Source organism: Lytechinus pictus, chromosome 5 (genome assembly GCF_037042905.1).
Source record: "Lytechinus pictus isolate F3 Inbred chromosome 5, Lp3.0, whole genome shotgun sequence".
Taxonomy (NCBI): Eukaryota; Metazoa; Echinodermata; class Echinoidea; order Temnopleuroida; family Toxopneustidae; genus Lytechinus; species Lytechinus pictus.
In genome coordinates, this window is record NC_087249.1 from 23,399,691 (window position 1) to 23,425,761 (window position 26,071).

The window sequence follows — 26,071 nt, forward strand, 5'->3', positions numbered from 1 at the left end:
CCTTACGAAATTACGTAACATTATGTAAGTGTATGGCGGCCCCAAAACTGCTCAAAAACATGAATTCATGTACTTGTGTATTAAGCCAAATTCATAAATGTATAATAATTTCTACTTTTATTGATTAAACTTAATTGATTTTGTCTTGTTTATTATCAATTTTAAGTCTGCAACAATTTCCATTGAAAAAATAATTTAAAAAGTTGAAAAACAAAGAAATACATAAGAAATTATACAAAAAACAATAAAATACACTATAAGAATTTTTTTGGAAGTACATTTGATTGGGATCCTACAAAGAGTTTGTGAATAAAAAATTAGCAGTTTTGGGGCCGTATGATAGTTGATTTATTTGATTAGACTTAGAGCAAAAATTCATTATTTCAAAATAATTTACCATACAGCCTTGTAGATTTTATCGCACTCTACCACCGTGCAAATTTTCGCAGCACTCGTGCGATCGAAGGCCGAGATGGGGGGGGGGGTGAAATCAGCCCCACACCCCCCCTGTGAGATGGGTCCAAATAACCCGGCTCTTTTAGGGTTAATTAAGGGCTAGATATGTTTAATTTCATGTTATTGGGTAATTTCAGGTCCAGTGGTGGATCAAGAGGGGGGGGGGGGGTATATCCAACCCATGCCCCCCCTTTTGAGAGCCATAATCAAAACATTTTATGTAAATATGCCATTCTTACACAAGTGTGACCCCCTTTCGAAAGTCACAGCATATATTTTTAATGGGACAGAAGTCTTAAGTCTCGTACATAAGTGAAGACTTTTTCTTTTACTTGTGAAATTTTCCTTGGAAAAATGCCCCCCCCCCCTTTGGAAAATCCTGGATCCGCCCCTGTTTAGGTCACTTAAAGGCCCAGCCACTGACAAATCATGGGGAAATTGAATCAATATGAAATTTGCAAAAGGCCAATTGACTTGCATAATATAATCTGTCCGTCATGAGCGCCCGTCGGACTGATGTGATAAAAGTTCGGACAGCACGAATTTGACCGAACTCGTGATGGTTATTTACTTCGGATCATCGCAGTTCCAGTTTTCAAAGTGAAAACACGCAGTTTACTTCTGGTTGGTTAGTCTACTAACTATTGCTCTCCTATAGACCTCCCAGACATGCCGGCGTCTATTACATAACACCCCCTGGCATGCAGCCGAGTAAAAGACTTGAATCCCTTCTCTGTTCTGAGATTAGCCTTGATTTCCCCATGATTTGTCAATGAAAGGTCGCTTTAAATAAAAAAAAAGTACTTGATCAAGATTCAAGTTAAATGAAACTTACATGAGATTTTTATCACAAATGATATGAAGTTAATAACTTTTTCAGTAAAGCCTTCAAAGTCTTATAATTTGAGGTTAGCACACTTAATTCATTGTAAAGTGAATGTTTTTTCTCCATTATTATTCATAGTTTTCAAAGTCAGCACGGTTGCTATATTATTTATATGGCATAATGCATGAAACTGCAAGAGGCATTCCACTTGTTTGTTTGAATATAAGACATTTCTGTTTGATGCATTTTGTAGAGATACATATAGTAGGCTTCCATGATTTTCCTTATGCTATGACCTATGGTAAGGTCCCCTGAGTCTGTGCAGTCCCCCTTGTCTGCGCATATGCGTATCTGCATGATTTTAGTAAGATGATACACGACAAATCTGACTCAAAATGGTGAAACAACAATGAATTCTGGCATTTCATGTGAAGGTCTTGAAATGCAGCCTTTTTCATCAAAATCCCAGCATCATTGTTTGTTCAATCTGAAAATGACTGGTCAAGGTTATTTCTTAGAAAAACATACATTTCTCTCAATTTTTAAATGAGATTTTTGGCACACTTATTAGAATATAGGGAACATTATCAACTGAAAGATTTTGTGAAATAAAAAGAAATTAGGCCTATTTTAAAATCTTAACTAAAATCGTTGGGTGCACAGACATGGGGCCCCCTTCATAATTATATTAATTTTTCTCATTACTCTTTGTTTCCTGTTTCACCTGTTTCAGCAGCTACATATTGTAATGCACTGGGTTTTTTTAGAAATTGGGAAGGCCTTATATGAATTCACTACTTATGAATTATGTTATTTCAACAGCATCTATGCTAAAACAAGTGTATCTGAATTTAAATTGTCACGCAAAATCATTAAAAAATGTAAAATTACGTTTGTACTCAAATCCAGGTCAAAAAGGCATTATGTGTGTTAATTCAGCATAATATTGTGAAGTTTGGCTTGAGCAAGCGTGGAATTGTTGAGTATACTGCGGATGTTGAGAAGGCTCTACTGATAATCCGATACCCACGATACATCTACTGTGCTAAGACTCTGTATGGCGACATCGGAGAGCTGATTGTGGAGGAGGTTTTGCATCATGGACAGATACTTATGAGCAATGTCATTGAAAAGGTCAAGGTCAGATTGAAAGAGGCTTTGGAAGGTGGGTATATATTTTTAGAGTAATTGGTTTTAGATGCTTTTGATTGGTCATGAATGCCATTTTAATTCCTTTGCCACATTCTTCATGCAAAACATATTCACATTAAAGAAGAAATACAGGTGTACACACCTGCATGAAAAATGTTTTTTGGTAGGTTGCACTGTATGAGCAGATTTATACATATTGATGCCTGCAATATTTTTCCTGATTACGAATAAAGCCTTAATAATTGCCAGCGAGCAAGCAGATTAAAACTAATAACAGATCTTTGAATCTTGTTAAATAAAACATTATTGGTTGATATAACAACAATATGAATCCATTTTATTGGTAATTAATAACAAAGTTCTTGACGCTGTATTTCAACATGATTATTTAACATTTGATATCTTTTCAGGAAATCAACTAGAACCTACAGCGATTAGAGATAAGTTTATTGACCTTGTCAATACCCACTTCTTGCAGAGGTTGCCATCTTTGGAAGCTGAAGATGATGAAGATAGTAAAGTAGTGCCCCCTGTTCCATGTCTATCTATCTCTGATTCTGACTTGTATAGGGTACCAGAGACTACAGGAGGTAAGAATTTTAAACCTAAGGGTATCATAAAAAGCTACCGCTTTTAATGAATGCGCCTTGTGTAATGTCAATTGACATTTTGAGTACCAGTATGCTGAAATTATAACAAAAAAACGTTTCTCATATAGATTTTAGGAGTCAGTTGGATGTATTGTATACGTGTGTTTGGTGTTGTTCTTGTCTAAATAACTTCTGATAAGGTTTTGAAATTGCCACTGTCCATCCAGGTGAATGAATTATTACCCAGTAGATATAAAGTTCCTAGAATTCTTTTGGCTGAGCTATACACTGGGTAATGATGAGAAACAATAATGAAGTATCTTTTGCTATGCTTCGTATATGGACTGAGTATTATTAAGATGGGTTTTATGAAATTTCTTTTCATGAAATGTAATTTGTATTGTGGGGAAATGTGAAGACAGCCAAGTGCTCAAGTTCTTTTCACATTGACTCCATGTACATGTTTAATAAAATGATCAACTGAAAATGATTGCTCTCCAGGGCCCTGTTGTACAAAGAGTTACGATTGATCCGATCAATCGTAACTCTATGGAAATCCATCAGTGTCATAATTTTTTCTACAGGAAATTTGCAAAATGTCCTTTGTAATCAAAGGAGAACACCCCAAATTGTCAAGAAATCAATGAATTTATGGATATGCATTCATATCTATAATTTTTTTTGATCAAACATGCATTTCGTATGTAGACTTTGCTGGCTTGCCATAGTTATGATTGATCGGATCAATCGTAACTCTTTGTACAACGGGGCCCAGATGTGGCAGCATTCAAAATATGACATAGAACAGCTGAAATGAATGGGCCAAACATTTGTGTGTATTTTATTTTAAGCTAACGTTACATTGGACGTAATATTTGATCCAATTTAGTGATTCTATAATCATAAACCATACATGTCAATTGTACTTTCTAAATAACTTTATGACAGTTTTGTCTACAGTTCAGTCTCACAACCAGGAACCTGTTTCATAAAGGCTTAAACTATTGTAACTTTGCCATTATTGTAACTTCAAAAGAATCCTTTATTTTGAATGGCTGCTGCTGCTCCTATTGCAGTTGCTATAAATTGCAACGTGAACATATTTGAAGCTCTGTGAAATATGTCCCTGAACTTATGTGTTAAGATCTTTATGGATTGCGGTAGGTAGGCCTATTTGTATAGGGGCAGATACTTACAGGAGCCTCCATGATAGACGTGAGTCAAATACCAGGAAAATACTTTGCTTGGCTCAGGAATAGTTTCTCTACCTCAAACCAAAGACAGCATTCATCGTATTCAGCATTGTGTTATGTGCCACTCTATATGCGAATCAATAGAATTACTTAAATTGATCATGGGGATTAATATACCAATTTGATTGTTTTTTCTAATTTTGAAACTGGAGGAGGATATGCGTGCATAGGCCTATTTGCCAATTTTTTACTTTACACCAAGAAAATAATGGGCATTTCTGGAACCAGGGAGATGCAAAAAGATACTCCCATGGTTTGAACCCAGATTTATTTTCTCTGATTGACAAAGAGGAGCATTTCTTTGATTTGTTTTGATGTAAGGAAAGAGAAAGAGGTCTCTGGATGATGATAAAGGAAGTAGCAAGAAAGCAAGGAGAACATCTGGACGAAGAGAACAAGATACAGAGGTGAGTCACATTTATGTACACACTGTAAATTGCCTTGAAGAATCATTGTAGCAAATGGTTCAAGATAGAAATTGCTTGAAGTCATGTTTGGTCATCCTGTCTTCTTCAAATTGGCAACACCACTATTTTCATGGCTGTAATGTTTATTTCAGTTTTAAGTTCCAGCTTTATGTCATTGCCAATTTAATGATATCAAAGGTTATTTTTGTTGGAAATAGTATCCATCAAAATTTCTGTTCACAAACAAATGTACAAAACATACAGTTGATCAGATTTCAATATTTTTTTTTTGGCAAGACCATTTTGCTATGGGGCTTTTAGTTGCTGTATGAATGGGGAAGACTGAAGAGGACGCCAAAACTTTCCAAGAAATATATAAAGAGGGACATTGAGACCCGTCAACAGGACATCCCCAGCATTGCACCTTCATGGCTTATATTCAGAGGGGTAAAGAAAAAGAGAAAGTGTTTGATATTGTTAAAAGTCAAACACTATATTTGATTGCATAATGCAGATAAGTCTGCCACAGGTGTTCCATTTGTACTTCTGATTGAAGGATTATACATGTACCAACACACATTTACCAATGATATTACACAGTGCTATAGACTCTCATTCTGTGCATACTCCAGGAATAATGACCACATTCATTGTGACTCCTCAAAAGCTGTCTGATTGAGAGATCAGTGAAAAAGCTACACACTATCATGTATTTGATATTAAACCCAGATGACCTGAATTTGACATTGTGTTTTTCTCAATTGGATAAATAGTGTAATTTAGGGACACATGACCCCGGCCTGTCTCCGCTGTCTTTGTTTTTTTTTCTCACTTTTTTCTTATTCTCTTTCAATCATGCTCTTTTTCACATAAAAAAAAAATCATGGGGAAGGCGGTGGTTGCCCAGGTTCTCCTCCCCCATGTTACAGTATTTTGTAAATTTACTGTATTTTTATTTTGTTTTGTCTAGGTGCCTCTTGATGATGGAATCTACTGGAAGGTGAACTTTGAACGTTTTCACCGTTATTTCAGAGATCAAGATATCATCTTGGCTATGACACAGAGAATAGACAAGGTACGTTGGAATTTGATGCTGGGTAAACAAGACTGTTTCTCCCTCCAAGTGTTCAGCTCAGTAAAATATGGCGATCATCGCACTCTGTCCTATCGGATACTACTTAATTTCATGTAGCAAAGATTCATTTTTTATTTTGAGATAAAGAGTTCAGATTTCTACAGAGCATTGCTTGATAGCTAATCTTGCTATTAAAAAAAGAACAATATTTCCCCCTAGAGGTGACATGCATATTGTAAAGTCCACAATGCACAGCTATCTGTGAACCTCCTTCTCCATCAGATGACTTGCTTTTTGTATTTACTGAAATTTTTTTGTCAACCATGCCCATAAGCAAATGCCCAATTAATAATTTGCCAGATGCATTGATTTTATTGAAAATCAAGAAATTGCAGTTTCAATGCTACTCTTAAAACTACCTGTACATTATTTTTGATCATATACTGCTGCCACTTGAACCTGCTGAATTGTATATCTCCAGTATTTGCTTTAGTATCTCAGCTTAAGACAATATGTTGATAGGTTTTGAAGTATTACTGTCAAATTAGATTTGTATGTGTTATCCTGACTGAAAATAATGTTTGTTTGTGTTGATAGACTGCTGGAGAAGTGGTTGGTACAATGCTCAGGATGAGTGAACTCACAACAGACATCATGGCCAGGGAAACCAAACCTCTCTCATTCCATGATATCTTACGACAAATGCCCAAGAAGCTAGACAACAGGCAGCTGGAACAATACATGAAACTATTACTTGATGACCAGGTATGCTGTATTGCAATATCTTTGGAAATTCCATAAACATATCGGCAACGGCGATCCCGAGGAACGAGGGGTGTGCCCCCACCCCTTTGTACCGGAGCTCATGGGGTTGTCTCGTTCTTCCCTAGATGGACCAAAGATCTCATGAAATCGCTGCATATACTTTCGGATATTGGCTACTCTGACAAATTTCATCAAAATTATTGCGAAATGGGATCTTTAATCCTGTACTGTGTCTGGAGAATTTTTTATATTCCGATTTACATACCATTTTTTATATTCCGATTTACATACCTTTTGTTATATTCTGATTTACATACCATCCCATCCATGATAGACATACTTAATTGGTAGGAGGAACTACATGTAGCTTGTTCATTGAGGTCAATCCTATGTAAATAATTTATGTTTTTAGATTTATTTTGTAGTTTATTTATTTCCACTGGAATACTTTTGCAATAGCTGAAAGCTGTTCTTACAATGCTTGGTCCAAATTAAACATGCACAGTATTTCCTAAAATAGGGCGTTAAGATGTAAGTCATAGATAATGTAGGAGTAATGGGGATGATAATGATAAAGGGGATCTTTATGGTGATTATATTGATAATGAAGAATAAAGAGATTATATACTAAAGAGTGGATAGATGACAATAAGATCAGTGGCAGCAGCAAAACAATTCACCATTTATTAATCAGTAATCTATGTGTATATAAGTAATATTTGTTTTCTAGAAAACGAAAACGTGTTATTTGTTTCTTTATTGATTTTAAGTTCTCAAACTGTTTATTTGAATACTCTGTTTTTTTTCTCTTATTTCAACAGACGATGATAGTAAGGAAGTATGGGGATGCTGGAGGCGGAATGTATGAGATAGACTTGGAGCAGGCTTCAAGGATCATATGTACGGCAAACATTGAGTCAGTGGTTCAGGAGAGATTCGGGTCCAAGAGCTTCCGTATCTTCAAGACACTTCTCAAGAAAAAGTACCTGGAGCAAAAACAGGTATAGCAGTGGAATACATAAAAGTATTGAATTGATTGAATTGTGACATTTTGATATGAAATATACAGTACATTCAACTGGAAGTATTGTAGCCTGAAATCGATGGTATTCATCTTCTTTAATAAAGTCCTTGTTGCGCAAGTCATATTTCTATGCACTTCGAAGATGTTATTTTGGTTCCATGACATTTGCTCTGGAGACTATTGCTCTGCCACAAATTCCACACTCTAATACAATGACTAACTTCAGCCCTGGAGGTTAACACTAAACCCTACCCTAAACCTAACCTGAAAACCCTATTGCAACCCTATGCCTAACCCTACATCTTAGACGAAATAAAGCCCAGAATAATCGTCGCAGGAGCAAATGTTGTGTCACCATTATTTGTACCCATATTTCAGATAGAATATTGGTTGATCACAGTGTATGCACATTCTTCATTCCCTGGGGAGTAATATTAAACCCTTAACAGTTATATAGCACCTTTTTTTAGATTGATACAAATTGCATTACATATAGATTAAAAGTTAAAGTATGCATCAAAACACAAATGTATATATAAAAAACAAATGTGCGAATGATAATGAAAGTCCCCCCCCCCCAAAAAAAAAAAGAATAAATAAAATAAATAAATGAATATTGGCAAGCTTGCTCTTCAAATAATGATATCAAGTACATAAGATCAGTGGAGTTCTGTACGGGATGTTAGAAAAACCTTTTGTCATGCTTATTCATCATTCTTTGTATCACAGCTGTTCACAGTAAGATTATATCTTTTAGCTAAGCTTTGTAACTGCAAGGAATATACATTTTTTATCAAATACTTAAAGGTTAGGTCCACCATAAAAAAAAAGGGATTTTGATAAAAAGAGAAAATTTAACAAGAATAATGCTGATTTTTTTTTATTGGAATCGGATGTAAAATAAAAAGTTATAGCATTTTGAAGTTTCACTTGTTTACAAAACATTTTCTGCACAACACAGTGATGCACAAATGAGAGATTTAATGTTTTCACTAGTCTTTTGAAATTTCTTTTGTATGTTATTGTATGAAGTATGGAATATTTTGCAGATTTAACAATAAGGGAGCTTAATAGGTTGTTCAGGGAGGATTTAAACCTTGTTTCACTTTATATTGATGACAACTTAAGATATGTCATATTTTGTAAAATAAAATACAAAAGAAATAGTTAGTGGGTGTTATATATGTTATATATGTCATATTTTTTCTCATTTGCATACTGATCAGGATATGTTATGTGAAATAAAGTGAAATTTTAAAATATCATAACTTTCTTATTTTTATCTGCCAGTTAGGATTTTCTCTTTTCATTCAAATCAACTTTTGTAGGTTGGATGTGCCCATAAATATATTAAATTATATTTTACCCTGATGGAATTTTATTAAAGACAATGATTGTGTATGTAAGTAATCATACTAGTTATATGTTTATTGTCATTGTCTAAATGTAGAATGAATTGTTATTGAAAACATGTTTATGAATTCATACAATTTGATGTTTTTTATTATGTTTTTGAACGGCATGCATGTAAACAAGACAAATTTCCATTTATGGACAAATGTAATTTTTTTTTGTTCAGATTGAGAACTTTGCTTTGATCCCTGCAAAGGAAGCCAAGGAGCTTGTTTATCAGATGTTTACAGAGAACTTTGTCACAGTCCAAGAGATCCCTCGTACTCCAGACCACGCTCCCTCAAGGACCTTCTACCTCTTCACTGTTGACCTGTGTCAGGTTACCTTTATGTTGGCAGAGAGGTGTTATAAGTCACTGATCAACCTCATGACAAGGCGCCATTTTGAATCAGCCGAAAACAAGTGAGTCCATTCAAACCTAATATACAGGCAGGGTGGGAGACATCCTGAGGAGGATGGAGTGTAACAAAACAAGATGAGATCTTGTAGAAGTAAATTAGCAGAGAGATTCACAAACAGATATGAAGTGATTTACAACAATATTATATGCTGTGATATTCAGAGACCAAGCATGCCCAGCATTTTGACCTAATCTCAATGAACTTGACACAATATGATAATGATCATAATGTATGCAATATGTAGTACTTCATACAATGTTTCTTAGCACTGCATTTTCCCCTGGTTTTAGCATGGTTACCTTGAACCGATGCCCAAACATTAAAAGAATGATTTTGTTTGATCCCTCTTTTCTTGAAGGTGATCTCCCTGTAAATGAAAGAATTGTCTTTAAAGTACTTCTTTTTTGGTTTCAAAATCCTTAGAACCACATGCCAACACATAGTCTTACTTTTCAGAGACCAATCTCACCCTAATCCTCTCTTATCCAAAGGTTCCATTTTATGTGCCATCCAAAGACTTGTGCAAAATCCTGTTGTCATCCATTTAATGCCACTGCATCTAAAGAATGGAAAAGCATTCCCCTCTTTCCTCAAAGCAGCAAACTCTACAGATCAATTTAAGAAATCCCTTAAACTATACCACTCTTCTGATTAGTCTTTTTTTATTTACCTCAAATCTTCTATACTTGTATTCTGATTATGTAGAAGAATGCTTATTTTTTAATATAGTTATAGTGCACTATTAAGAGTGTAGTAAAGGCTGGCTATTATTATTACTACCACCATTAAGGTAAATTGAAAACACGTTGCATTGGACGATTCTTTTTATCCAGGAGATTGATTGAGAAGGAGCAGAAGGTGGAGGCCATAACAGCATCCATGCAAGGATCAGGGGCAGATCCTGCTCAACTTGAAGAGATAGAGAAGACATTGACACAATTAGAGAAAGAACAACTACAGAAATACAAAGGAAGGATAGCTAAGTGAGTTTGATTCTATCAAATAAGTATTGTGAGGAATTGGTATTTGCCCAAGGGTGGGGGGGGGGGAGGGGGGTAACATCTTTTTTTTTTTGGGGGGGGTACATGTACATCATTTCTTAAATTCAAATTTTGACAAAAAAAACACCATGATTGTGATATCTTAGATGTGACGTTTTGTACAGAAACAGAAAATTTTGAATTATTCAAAGAATTATGTATGATCAGTATTGAGGGAGGGGTGCTTGCGGGGAGCATGTACAGTACATTGTTTGTTGAATTCAACTTTAGATGAAAAAAGTCCTAAATGAGGAACACTATAGCGACATCCAAGATGAGACCTTTTGTAACAAACAAAAGGAACAAAATTGAATTATGCAAAGAATATTATAATTTTTAATCATCATTTGATGGAATCAATTCTGAAGAAAACGAGATAAAGAGAACACTATCGGGATATCCCTGTGTGAAATTTTGTAAACAAACACAAGGAACGATTTTGAATCATTCAATGAATATTGTAAATCAGTTTGTAGATTGTATGATGGCAATACCTGTAATTTCACACTTTTTAATTTTAGACCTTAACTAAACAGGATACTTGTCACTTATCAAATTTTCAATCTAGCAAATCCATTGACAGGAAAATGAGGAAATTATCATATTTTATATGACACCTATATAGATTCTTGTGATTTGATTGGTTCTTTGATATCGTTCATTCAGCCCATTTTGCAATGACGTCATCAACCGTGCAATTTTGGATCCATACGATTTTGTCCATTGCACGCGCGCACCGAGACTGCAGCTGCAGGCACCAGCAGTGCGCATGTTGTAATGACGTAACAATCAACAGACCGAACTCGCACTGCATGAGCAGTTTAGGTGTCATATAAACCTAATAATGAATGAATACTTCAATCGGTGAAAGATGAAATAATGATCCATTCAACTTGGCTACGCCTCGTTGAATGGATCATTTCATCTTTCACCTCATGAAGTATTCTGTCCATTGCACGAATGAAAAAACATTCATTATTTGTATACTATTCATGCCCAGAACAGATACTGCACAAGTCTTTATTTCATGTTAATATATTCACAAATAGTGTGTTGCGTCTGTGCCAAATGGAACACTTACTTGGTGACAACTCTTACCCAGTACAAACACCTTGCATTACCTTTGATTTTGATTATTTCAATAATTTGATTTTTATTCTTTCCTTTTATTGCAACAATAGGTTAGAACAGAGTGAGCTACAGGCAGACCAAACAATATTTATACTCAACTCTTTCTTACTTCAAGAAGCAGTGGGAAGATTATAACACCTGTTTTCTTTGTGAACTGTATGAACTTTTGTACCTTGACGAACCCGCACATACATTCATGAAGAAGAAGGAAAATATTTGAAGGACATTATTTATATCAACTCAGAGAAAACTGTAACAGCCCTTTCCTACATGAAGTTCCTTTTGAAGTTTGATGACATCCTGTGCATAAAAATGTATGTGAAAAGAGAAGAAGAAAAGAAAAATAGTTAGAGGTCATCTCATTTGAACTCAAAGTACTTTTTTTAATACTTCACAGAAGACATGGTAGAAGGTGAATAGAAGGTATTTCTATGTGTGGGATCCTGGCTGAAACATTTCATTTAGAGCAGATATGAACTACCAGCCATCTCAAGCCCTCTTTATCACTAAAATCTAGCTAGGTTGAATTTTAGGTTCCTTTCCCATAATGAAACATTGTGAGCACATGTAGTCTTGTAATATAGGCCCACTGTAATGACAGCGTGCTTGTTCACTTATACATTCATTCATACTGCGGTAATTATGTTACCAAGTAGCAAAATGAGTACTTACATGTACCTTTCAAAAACATTTTAGCGTCTCTAGATGAGTAATAGTTATCTCATAGGGTATATTTTAACCCATTGCCTACTGGAACCAGGTAATCCCTGTACAAAACTTGTAGGAATTACATAATTCAATAGCCAACAGGTTAAGACTAGCTATTTGTAACACACAATCAGTGAGAGATAATCCACTCTGTTGGCCAATTCGCTCTTTAATAAAGGACATGTAAGTAGTAGGAAGATTAGAATAGCCTTTTGATATCTCTGTATAACAGGGAGGCAGCGAGAGGAATGTACATGAGCTTGGTACATCAGATACCAAGCTGAAGAAACTTGTTTATATTTCAAGAAGTGATGGAAAGATAAAGATAGAAACAACAGGCCCTTTTACATAAAGCTTAGCAATCGATCTTGGGGCTGATTTTTACCATTGATTGATATACACAATAAAAATAGCCTATTACCATTTTGTAGTGGAGTATCACATAATGTTGCATGACTAACAAGACCTTGTATGTGAGTAAATTGACAGTTTTGTTTGTGAAATAACTTTGAAAATAAATTTCAGCAAACTGATGTATGAGCATGGCAGTATTTTCACATTGCATGTTTCTTCTATTTATTATGCTATTTCCTAATTCAGAGTAGTTTACCCTGTACTGCAATAGATTAATGTCACAATTGGCTGTCCATAGATAAACCACAACATTAATCAGAATTGAAATTCAACCAGAGTTCAGAATATGGCCCAAGGGTTTGTAGGGTAAACGTGAACGCTCCCCCCCCATAGAATATAGTAGATACAAAATAGTATGAAGATCCTGCCTGAGTTTCTGGTCACATGATTAAGATTATGATTATGATTGTAATTTTTTTTAGGGGGATGCATTGACAAAACAATTTCCTGCCCTTCATTCAGTTAGTCAAGCCCATGAATTCATGATTGTTCACTTGTTTTATGTAATAAGTTTAGACATCATACAGTGCAATGAAAATGATTACCATGCAAATCACAGTGAGATTTTACGGGAAAGACGACTGAATGTAACCATTTTATTATCAACATAACCCCCCCCCCCCCCCTGACGAGCTTGAAGACCTTTATTGCCCTCCTGACGAGCTTGAAGCTCTTTTTTTTTTTTTTTTTTTTTTTTTTTTTTTGCTTGTCAAATTTTTTTCTGGTACGAAATCCTTCATTTGTGATTGAAGACCTTTTTTTTTTTTTTTGCTTGTAAAATTTTTTGGCGGACGGTTTTGCCCCCCCTGTGGAAAATCCTAGGTACGCCACTGGTACAGCATATGTATTGAAATGGACTTTGATCATGACCGTATACCCTGTTAAGGCCACCGCACATCTTACGACTGTTCGCGATCCGATTTTGGAACAAATCGCATTTTGCTCATTTTTTGAAAGAGTTAATTGAGCATATCATTTTATTTGAGGTTAAAGTTAATTGAAAGAATACTAATATAACCATTTTGAAAGATTGCAAGCCTTTATTAAGGAGTAAAGCCAAATTAGTTTCAAATCGTAGCCAACGATCGTACGACTACTATGACGTCATTACGACTAGATATTAAATTCGCTTTTATTCTAAGAAGGATGATAGCATAGTCACAGATTTGAACATAGGTATTTGTACAATGATTTAGAACATTACACAGTAAGACATTCCAAGTCTCAATATTAGCATCAAATTCTACTACATTTTATTCTGAAATCGGGTCGCAGACCAATCGTAAGGTGTGCGGTCGCCTTTAACAAACAAAAATCAAATGCGATACGATGTAATATTGATTCGCCCGATCGACTCTGATTCGGCAAAAGAGAAAAGTCAAATCACGGGATATCGATGAAATTTGTAACTAACGTTTGGTTTTGGGGCCACTTCCATTGACGAGTGGATACCATGCGCCACCATGGGGTCTCGAAAAGCACCCTAAACACGTATTTTCCATATTCTGAAAATGCACCCCTTAACAAGTATTGGCGTGTGAAACCCTCGGGGAAAGTATTGGAAACAAAACAATACTATTGGCAAGTATTCCCAGAAAGAACACCTAAACAAGTACAGTTATTATATCACGGACGTCGGTCGTCGGTTTTACCTTTACCTACATCATTGGGTATAGTAGTTAGTACGGCCCCACCTCCATGACCTCGTGCAAAAATCGTACTCTAAATACGAAGTGTCGACTCTTGGGGCAAAAAGTACATCCTTTATAAAACATTTTAGTATTAATCTTTTATACCCTCGCGAATTTGACCATAAACACGTAGCTTTCCTAGCAAAAATAAATACCCTTTTTCATTATTTTAGTGTTTTTGACACCCTTAATATGTTGCGTACGTAACGTGCCCTTTCTTGAAAAAGACATCATTTTTACGTGTTTTGGGGGTCGCGCATGGTATCCACTCGTCAATGTAAGTACCTCCCCCGGATGTAAATTAGGAAAGATTAGAGTAGAGACAATTTGGCAAGAAAAAAATAAGACTGGTATGAACATATTATACTGGCTCATAACTAAAAAAAAAGTTTAGTAGAAATTAAGCTATGATGTGGTGAGAAGAAAAAGAATAAATTTGTAAGGACAGATCATAATTATATGGCAGAAAAGTTTTTTTACGATTCATTTTGTACACAGTTTTGGAAAAAAGTGGGGGCTGAAGCCCCCGGCCCCCCCCCCCCCCGCCGGCTTCCGCGGCCCCTGTGTAGTATTGATTCGCCCCATCGACTCTCATTCGGCAAAAGAGAAAAATCATATCACGGGATATCGATGGAATTTGTAACTAACATTTGGTTTATCTTTTTTTTTAAATGTAAATTAGAAAAGATAAGAGAAGAGACAAATCGACAAGAAAAAAAATAAGACTGGTATAGTAATATTGCACTGGTTCAGAAGGCTCATAACTAAAAAAAAACCGTTTAGTAGATATTAAGCTAAGATGTGGTGAGAAAAAAGATAATAAATTTGTTATTAAGGACATGCAGACCATAATTATAGTGGCAGAAAAGTATTTTACAACTTATTATAATGTATTTATTTTGGAGCCTGAGAATAAAGAACCTCAATGAAGGGAATACTACGTACGTACGTAATAAATACTACGTACATACGTAATGATATTACGTACGTACGTAATAATACTACGTACGTACGTAATAAATACTACGTACGTACGTAATAAATACTACGTACGTACGTAATAAATACTACGTACGTACGTAATAAATACTACGTACGTACGTAATAAGGCCATGTACTTTATTATCAGGGATTTGTGGTTTTCTTCTAAGTACCAATTCCCCTGGGGCAGTAATCAAAATATAATCCAGGTAGTATATTTTTTTATGTCCTCATGAAAGAAAAATATAATTTGAAATAAAACTTTTGGGGAAAATGACATTTTAGCCATAATATATGTATTGGAGTACATGGAAGAGTGGTCCTTGCCTTACATCATGCACTATGACATCCCTTATGCCTTATGCGGCCAATTGGAAGTCTCCATGGATATAGTGATTACCAAAATGTACAACTTTAAACAAATTATAACTTTCTTGTTGTTTGTCCAATATTGTTCAAACTTTCACCTATCAACTTGTCTGATTTTTCTTTTTCTCATAAAAACAAGTTTTTATTTGGGTTGGATTCCCCTTCAATACCTGATATAATTTAGTTGTCAAAAGTCATTTTGGGCAAACTGGTTTGGAGATATTTTCATAAGCTTAAATCTAATTTGGTAGAAATTCACTAAAATAAAGTTCATTTACTTTTGTTTTATGTGAGATTATGGTGTCTATCAGTTTGTATTTTATCAGTCTTTGCATCTTAATTTTTTTTCTTTTATTTTGTTAGATATCGATAAAGGTCCAAGGTTTTCGTCTTGAAATTTATTCAACTCGCCAGACCAAATTCTCCTGCTCCATTAATAAAAATGAAGTTGAAATCATGCTGAAAATCAAGGTGAGTAGATCAATAAAAAATTAAAATTCACTGTTATATTTATATTCAAAATATTGTTTTAACAAATAATTTCATACAGCATAATAATGCAAATTTGAACAAATCAAGCAATATGAATAAAGCTACGGATGCGAATAAAACTTGAAAATACAAAGTTGATTAATGTGAATGCTGCCCTCTACGTGTCGTTCTAAGACTTTGACCAACTCAAATAATCAGACAAGTGCTGCACAGAATAAACTTATCGAATTTTCATTTTTCATATTCATTTTAAGTCAATCACTCCTCATTTGCAAACCTTAATAAGTATAATTCCTCTTGGTGCTAAATTTTGTCACGACATTTATGGGTCGTGTAGTCTAGTGGTTAGAACATCGTAAAGTTGTGAGTTCGAAACCCCGTTCTGCCAATTTGATTTTTAAAAAATACCCGAGAGTCCTCTGTCTTCTAAAGGTCAGCCACTATGCTTGATTAATTTCGAGGTAAAATGTTCCATATGTAGTTGGTTATATACCAGCTTTGCGTTTATCAGAAAAAAAGCTGTTAGAAGCGATCAATAGGCCCTATATAATTATACATGAATGCTATCCCTTCTCCCATTTCACCTAAGTTTTCGTGAAGGCTAAATGACGGGAGAAAGAAAATCTCACTATGAAATAGAATTCTCTTCATCTCATTACTTTTAAAGGAAGAAAAAGAGGTCTTGAAAATCGGTGTACAGCCTCAGGACGAAAGAAACATCGGTGCGGGACTGCACACTGCTCCCGAAACTTCGGGGTCGGAGACACACGGGAGACACGATGACGATATAATGTCTGAAATTGTAAGTACCGTATGGGTACTAGTATTCAACCTGGCATAATTCAAAGATTTTGACATATTCCCCAAAATATTTAAAAATAGGGAATTTATCTTAATTTCACACCTTTGTTATTTCCAGGGTAATCTGTTGTCGATATTTTCTTTGTCAATCTGTCGACTGTATGCGCGGAGGATCGAATTATGCGGCGATGGCCTTTTGCACTGAATGGTACTAGTATTCAACCTAGGGAGGATTGATAGCAAATCTCGAAAGGGTTTAGATTGCTAAATTAGATCTAGATCTATGTAAATCTCTGGCTTTGATTAATTCCCTGTTTGGTCTCATCTCAAATGGTCTAGTCCATATATAGTCGGATGGGACAAGGGCAGATTGAGAGACAGGGCCATCTTTCATCGCTAGGTTGAATACTAGTACCGACGGGTTGAATACTAGTACCAAAATCCGTCGCCGTATAATTCGATCGCCCGCGCACACAGTCAACTGGTTGAAGAAAAAAATAACGGAAAAAGAATAACCAGCATTTGCTCTTGGAAATGAGACGGGTCTGAAATTCAGGTAAATTCTATATTTCTATATATTTGAGGAAACTCTCCAAACGGGTTGAATACTAGTGCCCTTACGGTATACAGCGCTTATCAATTTTCTTCTATTAGCCCACCCCCTCGTCTTCTTCTCTGCCGCGGCTTGTGTGTGTGTTTGGGATGGGGGTAGCCAATTTTAGCAAACGTTAGCGTAGAGAAATACAAATCCATGTAAATGTGCATATGGAATTATGTCCAGAGAATGTTAAAAAACTTAATTTTCGAGAACATGTTTTTTTTTAAATAATAATGGCAATATGGCATATCATTTTATTCAAAGATATTCCATATCAAATTCTATACAACGATAGTGTAAACATGCTGTCTCTTGAATAAAATCTCATTCTCAACCTAAATACTTTTCTCATTTCTCATTTATCATAGGGACCACTGCGATCTGATGAAGGGAGGCAAGTTTCTCTGGGATTGCCAGAGGAGAGATCGCGAATCATAATCAGATTGGAGAGGGAAGGGAGGGGGCATGAGGGGGTAGGGTGAATGGTAAGACAATAGATCTGATGAAGGGAGGCTAGTTTCTCTGGGATTGGCAGAGGAGTGATCACGAATCATAACTAGCTTGGAGAGGGAGGGGAGGGGGCATGAGGGGGTAGGGTGAATGGTAAGACAATTAATAGATCTGATATATGAAGGGAGGCAAGTTTCTCTGGGATTGCCAGAGGAGTGATCGCGGATTATATTTAGCTTGGAGGGGTAGGGGGGGGGGGGTAGAGTGAATGGTAAGACAATAGATCTGATGAAGGGAGGCAAGTTTCTCTGGGATTTATTTTTATTTATCCTCAATTGAGGTACTGAAAACAAGATGAGTTTACAAATATATATGTTTCTCGTTTGTTTATGAATAACTTCAATAATCATACACCTTGTATATCGAGATGTAATATCTGATGAAATAGGGGGATCCACAAAACAGCATAGTGTGTATGATAATGTGGAAAAGAAACAAAGGCATTTTTTAATTGCTTGACCCAGAGCAAGAACGGGGGGGGGGGGTCCATCAGCTGATAAAAAAGTCTGAGACCGTTGTACCTAAATGTATCTTTGATTTTAAAGTACTTAATTATGTGTTAATTATTGTATAAGTCTTTAATTATAGAACTCTTTCATTTGTATCTTCGATTTTTCAGGTTTCCTGCCTAAAGGCCTGATATACTCTGCTCAATATCATTCATATTTGTAATGTACGTATAAAATATCTTTCTCATATTCGCGTAGAGACAGTTAAGAGGCTCTTTATTAATCATGAATATATCTTCGTCGTATTTCTGTATACAGTGCGTCCCAGAAAAAACGAAACCGAGATTTAGCGATGATTTATCATAACTTAATCACAAATAAAATAGACAAATGACCTACCAATGTAAAGCTTAGAATCTCCTCATTCATCTGATATTACTTATATTATTTCTCCTTCACGCATGAGTGAGCAAAAACAATTTGAAGAGGGGATACCAAAAAGTCATTTGGCGGGTTGTATCTGGCTTTCTAAAGGAAAACCACATTTTTAAAAAGTTCAATATCTGCTCTTTAATTTGATACCTCAATTACAGAAAATGGTCAAGAAATAACAAAGTTCTGGTTATTTGAAATAAGGCTTGAATTTCAATAATTTCATAAAATGAAGAGGTTTTACAGGCTAGCGTTCAAACTCACTCGACACTCCGTTTTGTTTACGATCAGCCATGCATTAAGTCTTTTGTTAACCATGCGATAGCTTCTGTGGGAAACTGGTGAAAACAGTTTATTTAATGATATTATGGAAATTCAAGCCTTATTTCAAATAACCAGAACTTTGTTATTTCTTGACCATTTTCTGTAATTGAGTTGAGGTATCAAATTAAAGAGCAGATATTGAACTTTTAAGAATTTTTTCTTTTTGAAATTCAGATACCCCCCGCCAAATGAGTTTTTGGTATCCTTTCTTCAAATTGTTTTTGCTCGCTCATGCGTGAATGAGGAATAATTTAAGTAATATCAGATGAAAGAGGAGATTCTAAGCTTTACATTGGTAGGTCATTTGTCTATTGTATTTGTGATTAAGTTATGATATACAGGCGCGGATCCGGGAGGGGGCCGAGCCGGCCCCGGCCCCCCCTATTTTTTTACAACCTGCAGAAAAAAGTGTACTCTTTAACTTGATAGAAACTATGAAAAACAGAAAGAAAAAGAGGTATCATACCCATGATGTGTAATTTGCAGCCTCGTAACGGCCGGCCCGACCCAACCCCGAAAGGAAACAAGAAAAAGGTGAGGGGATCAATTGGAAAATAGGCTTTATATAAAAAAAAATCGCTAGCGCTTCGCGCTCGCATTGCTTGTGTAATAAATCCCATTCAAGAGGATTAATGGCACTTATATATCCAGTTCTGAAATCAATTTGCACACAATATTTTAGCTCGCACATCAAGCTTTCATTATTTTGTTTGATTTAAACAAATTGTTTATCAAAATTTTCGGCTCGCGCTGCGCGCTCGCATTGTTTGATTTGGGAGTTACCCATCCTCTTTGAAAATTCTTACCAAAATTTGTCAAAATGCTCCTTTATCATGTCAGTATATCAACAAATTAAGCTCGTGCTTCGCGCTCGCATGTAATTGTTTGTGAACACAACTTGTTCTTTATTTAAATAAAAACGCGCTTAGATTGTCCAGTTTTCAGGTCGAAATATCAAAAAATTTTGAGCTCGCGCTTCGCACTCTCATTATTTAATGGGTGATACTTCTACCCTCTTCATTAATCACTAAAAACAGTCCTAATTGAGTCCCTTTTCACGTTACTATAATAAAATTTCGGCTCGGGCTTCGCGCTCTCATTGTTTAGTTGGATACTTATCTTTTTTCATGATTATAAAATCTCCTCAGAATCTTCAGGTCTAAGGAAATAAAATATCAAATAATTTGAGCTTGCACTTCGCGCTCGCATTATATATTAAGACCACATGTGAAACCTTATTTTGTTTATAACAATAAAAACTAACATATTCTTAAAACTTCAGTCTTTAGTTAGGACTACCCCCTGAAAAATCAACAAAAAAATAAGATTATAGCGGCAAATCGAGCAAAATGTTGATGAAAATATTTTTCGGCCCCCCCTATTGGCGAAAGCTGGATCCGCCCCTGATATATCATCGCTAAATCTCGGTTTCGTTTTTTTCTGGGACGCACTGTACACTCTAGACATATGAGAGGTTTTATGTTGGTTTGGAAAGATTCAAGGGCGGTTCCAGAATATTTAGATTAAGAGAAGTTGGGAGAGGGGGTAGGGTCGCTAGATACATGTATATAGCGATGGGTGTGATGTAGATAATACCAATTCATTATTTTTTCATTATAAATAAGGAGTCGATTGGATGGGGTAAAGTATAATTTACCACCCCCCACGGATTTTTGCCAGTGTTCGATTGATGTGATACCAATTCATACGATTCTGATTCACATGATTTGTGAGGGGGGATCAGTTTTTCTCCCCAATACAGTTGTCAAAAACATGATTATTCATAATTATTCAACTACTTTGATATGTGTATTGAATTATTATATTTCATATGCAATTCAAAGTGGAGTTTTAAATAATTGATCTAGGTTTAATTTGGTGGGAGGATGGTTATTATCCCTCATTGTGCGGTCGCGACCGATATTATATAACATTGATTGAAATGAAATTGTTTTGTATAACAATGCCTGAAATGAAATCATATTTTATAACAATGACTGAAATAATATAACAATGAAATAATATTTTATGTTAGTGATGAATAAATATAAAGTTGTTTTATATTCAATCCTCTTGTGTATTCCACTTGAAATTATGAAGAAATATTTTGCTAAATTATTATGCTAAATGTCTTGACAGCTGTCGTTTATATTGGGGTATGTTTATATATCATACATTGGTAGTCGAGCTCAATCGTGGCTGACAACCAGAAATGTGATGACGATGATGGTGCCGCTGGTGGTGATGATGATGATGGTGATGATGATCAGGGGCGGATACATGATTTTTCAAAGGGGAGGGGCACATTTTTCGTAGGAAAAAATTTGACAAGCAAAAAAAAAAGGTTTATAAGGGCAAAGGTCACTAAGGGGCTTAGGGTCAACAAACTGCCCATGTGGGGGTTATTAAGGAATTGTCATCATAACTTTGAAAGTTTATGGATCTAGTTCATGAAACTTGGACATAAGAGCAAACACATCCCTGAATATCATGTGCGAGTTTCAGGTCACATAACCAAGGTCAAAGGTCACTTAAGTTTAACAAATGTTGGCCATGTTGGGGTTAATTATTTGAGGAATTGTCATCATAACTTTGAAAGTTTATGGATCTAGTTCATGAAACATGGACATAAGAGCAATCAAGTATCCTTGAACATCCTGTGCGAGTTGCAGGTCACATGACCAAGGTCAAAGGTCATTTAGAGTAAAAAAAACTTTGGTAATGTTGTGGGTATTTGTGGAATTGTCTTCATAACTTTGAAAGTTTATGGATCTAGTTCATGAAACATCGACATAAAGGTAATCAAGTATATGAATGATTGTTTTGCACATACCTTAGGTCACATGATCATGGTCAAAGGTCATTTTGGGTCAATGGACATAATATTTTATTATCACATTAGTGTTGTCTTCTGTGAATAATTATTCACTGTGAATTAATTATTCAGCACTGCTGCTATATCGAATTATGTAATGCAGGCGAGACTGCCAGAGGCGTTCCACTTATTTAAGAAGTGAAAATAGTTTGTTAGCCTCTAATGACAAATGAAATTTTTGTGAGATACGTTTTAAATATTTATACAAAAAATAGAGAAATATTCATTGAGCAAAATGCTGATAATTTTTTCAAAATGTGATAACGAAGTTATTGAATTTTAAATTCAAACAATATTTTGTGAAAACAGCCATCATGAATATTCATTAGGTGAGCTGATGATGTCATGTCTCCACTATCGTTTTTCTTTTAATGTGATTCCATGAAATCACAATTATTTGATATTTTCATATGGTGTATGATATGTCTCCCTTGTAACAATATAAGTAGCAGAAATGAATATTTTACGCATTAAATCGGTTGTCAATCCATTGTTGAACAAATTTGAAAAAAAAAAAAAAAACAATAACATGATAAAATAGAAAGAATTAGTGGCCGGGGATATGACATCTTGGGCATGCTCAACGCAAGAAGATATGCATAAAACTGTTTCACCAAAATTAATTCGAAGTTTTAAAATATCATTACTTATTCCTCGTTTAGTTTTGATGAAAGTATTGGTGTTCTGTTTGTCGGATTTTACTATGTCTTTTCAAATCATATTATTTTCAACCTTGGGTACCTCTTTAAACCATCAATTGAAAACATTGTATTGACTCTTCTATTTTTGTAAAACATCATTTTGAACCAACATAAGCTTTCATATCATAAATTTATATGAAGGCCTTTCTGAATACACAACAGGGGCCTCGACTTTGAAAGTAGGGTGGGGTGCTGCAAGGGCGGATCCAGTCTCCGCCAATAGGGGGGCCCGAAAAAAAAAATTCCCCCATATTTTCCCCGATCGGCCGTTCAAAGTTGATTTTTGTTTGTTTCTTTGAAGGGGTTGTCCCAGTTACGTAATGAGCAAAAAAAATTGAGGGGGCTCGATATGGCGTATCGCGTAAAATTAATAAGATGTTACGAGTGAGCGAAGCGAGCGAGCAAAAATTTGACATTTTTATTACAAAAATCCAAATTGGTGATAGATTTTGACATAACATTTGGAAAATACTATTATATTTCACCGTTATCCCTTTCCTATTCCCTTTTATTTTCTTGATCGTGAATTTTTTTTTTTTTTTTTTTTTTTGGGGGGGGGGGGCAAAACACCCATGTCCTAACAGTAATTTCTTAGCTTTATTCTTATAAACAACATAAATGTGTAATAATTTCATAAGCCCTATTTGAATAGTGTGAGCGCGAAGTGTGAGCTAAACAATTTTGAAGTTTTATGTATTTTGTCCTGAAAAATTGAACATTCTGGGCAATGTTTGTATACCTAAACAAGATGCATATGTAACTAGATAATTACTGCGAGCGCGAAGCGCGAGCAAAACATTTTACAATGCGTTCTGGCCTTGTCGAAAAGGTACCTGTTAAGGACGTTTTGCAGTTAGCCATTAATACATGTTTCAATGATTAAATAGTGCGAGCTGAAATTTTTTTGACGTTCCGGCCTAAAAAAAGTAACGTTCTATGCACTTTTTGTAATCATGAACGGTATAAGTATATAACCAAACAATTGATGCGAGCGCGAAGCGCGAGCAGACAAAATTGAGATTTTAAACCTTAAAACCTTTTAAACCTTAAAAAACCTCTTCATTATTTGTAAATGATGAAAAAATGTTGGTATAGTTTGGTATCTTCCTACATTGATAATGCAAGCGCAAAGCGTGAGCAGAAAATTTTTGATATTCTAATCCGACACTGATATATAGTCCAGTCAATCTAGCCAGAATAGGGGGGTAACCCACCACTAATTGCAACACGAGATATTCCACTGAAATGCTTTCCAGGAAGGTCCCCTTAACAACATACTAAAAGTCCCAAGAAATCCAAGCAGTGGAAATTTATGAAATTTGCATATTATGCAAATTAGCCAAGAAAAATTAGAAAAAGAAGGGGAATAATCCAAAGATTACAAATTAAATGTAAAAAAAAAATGAATTTTAATGGAAATTCATGATAAATAACTGAATTCAATGTTTTTAATCAAAAGTGCAAAAATTTATACCTCATTTGCATATTATGCAAATAAGCATCCTTATATGGAAAAATGTCAAGATATTGTGATTTTTCTCATATAGACTGCTTGAAAACATTTCACTAATGTTGACATTAATATGCTACTATATCACTAAGCATGAGAATTCATCCCAATGCCTGAAAATTAATTTGCATATTATGCAAATTAGCCATTTAAAAAAAATGAGGAAATTAATCCAAAGATTACAAATTAAATGTCCACAGCAAGTAATTTTGAACAAAAGTTCATGATGAATAAATAAGTTCAATGTCTTTATTTAAAAAAGCTAGCAAATCTGCCTCATTTGCATAATATGCAAATAAGTATCCTTATATGGAAAATGTCAAGAAATTTTGATTTTTATCACATTGACTGCAGTGAAAACATATCAGTTTTTCAAATTAATATGCTGCTATCACTAAGCATTCAAATCTATCCTTATATGATTTATATTTAAGGAAAAATACTGGAAATATGTTCTTCGCTCCTTAAGCCGCGTTGTTAGTCTGACAAGATGGTGGGATCGGCAAGAAGAAAGCACAGTATTTGAATAGGTGTGTAGTTTGTTTAATAGAGTTGACAACACTTTCTTATATGGATGGGAACGACTTATACTTTGTTGAAAATTCACCGTATGATAAAGGGAGGCCAGGAAAAGCAAACGTATGGCAGGTAAGATCTGATGAGTAGTCTCATTAAGAAGTGTAGCAGAGATTCCGTCTGGCCTAGTAGCTTCATGCAGGGTGTTTTCTTCAAAAATTTCTTCAGTAGTCTGGCTACACCTGTTTGACTAAACAATGCTATCTGGCCATATCTGGATCAGGACTGGGTCCCAGGACTTGTAGAGCATCATCATCATCATCATGATCAGTGGTGAATACTAAGACTAAAAATCTTTGCCTTCCTTTAATAATGCTATTCCAATGTAGTCATAGCTATTGATATTAAGGGCTCCCAACATGCTAATTGTTACAGCCTGGATCATTGTCAATCCGGTCAACAAATTATGTATTATAGGCTTGTCTACAAACCCTCTTATGGTCCTCTTTAATGCATTGTAGCAATTCTGAGCTTTACCTTACTGATGCTTTTGGAGCTCTAAAATGTGCAAGCCTTTCTCTAAAACTCTTGACATCTTCCGACACAACAGTTATGTCCATTGTCCATTGAGGCAACTTGTGTCGGAAGAAGACATGGTTAACAGTGTGTTCTTGTTAAAGTCCTCTTGATTGGCATTCAGTCTCCTATGCTCGACTTGTCGGATTTCAGTACAGAGAGTTGTATGATTGTCCAAAGTACATCTGCATGACACTATTGAAGTCAGCATTCCTCCAAAAGAACATCCTTAGTCGTACCATAATTACTAAAAGGTTTATTCCTCTGGATAACCTCACAGTATACCCATGAGTAACACATTGTGGCAAATAAATCCTGGAAGTGGTACACACTGTCTAATCAATTTTGGATGGTATTTGATGGTGATTTTAAGGGTGTTCCATTATGTTGTGTCCTCTTGTTGGAAAGGCAATAATCTGGCTTAGTCCTCCATCTGGTTTGTTCATTGTCTCACTGAGGAATTTCTGTTTACCATAAATATCAGGACATTAATATTATTATTTGCATACGACTTGGAAACTATAGCTTTAATATTTGGAGATGGTTGCCATAGGAGATTTATCAAAGAGGAAAGAACAGAAAATGGATGCT

The 26,071-nt window shown here is 35.2% G+C and overlaps 1 protein-coding gene across 1 annotated transcript in view; it reads left to right on the forward strand.

Moving 5' to 3' along the window:
• The window catches only part of LOC129262246 (DNA-directed RNA polymerase III subunit RPC3-like), a 19,343-nt gene extending 6,551 nt beyond the window's left edge, over window positions 1–12,792 (forward strand). The window contains exons 2-10 of the mRNA XM_054900332.2: window positions 2,192–2,447; window positions 2,845–3,024; window positions 4,599–4,684; window positions 5,655–5,759; window positions 6,357–6,524; window positions 7,346–7,525; window positions 9,128–9,363; window positions 10,196–10,345; window positions 11,584–12,792. Coding sequence (XP_054756307.1) covers window positions 2,192–2,447; window positions 2,845–3,024; window positions 4,599–4,684; window positions 5,655–5,759; window positions 6,357–6,524; window positions 7,346–7,525; window positions 9,128–9,363; window positions 10,196–10,345; window positions 11,584–11,668 — 1,446 coding nt within the window. The 3' untranslated portion in view covers window positions 11,669–12,792. The remainder of the gene's footprint in view (window positions 1–2,191; window positions 2,448–2,844; window positions 3,025–4,598; window positions 4,685–5,654; window positions 5,760–6,356; window positions 6,525–7,345; window positions 7,526–9,127; window positions 9,364–10,195; window positions 10,346–11,583) is intronic.
• Window positions 12,793–26,071: the final 13,279 nt, after the last annotated feature.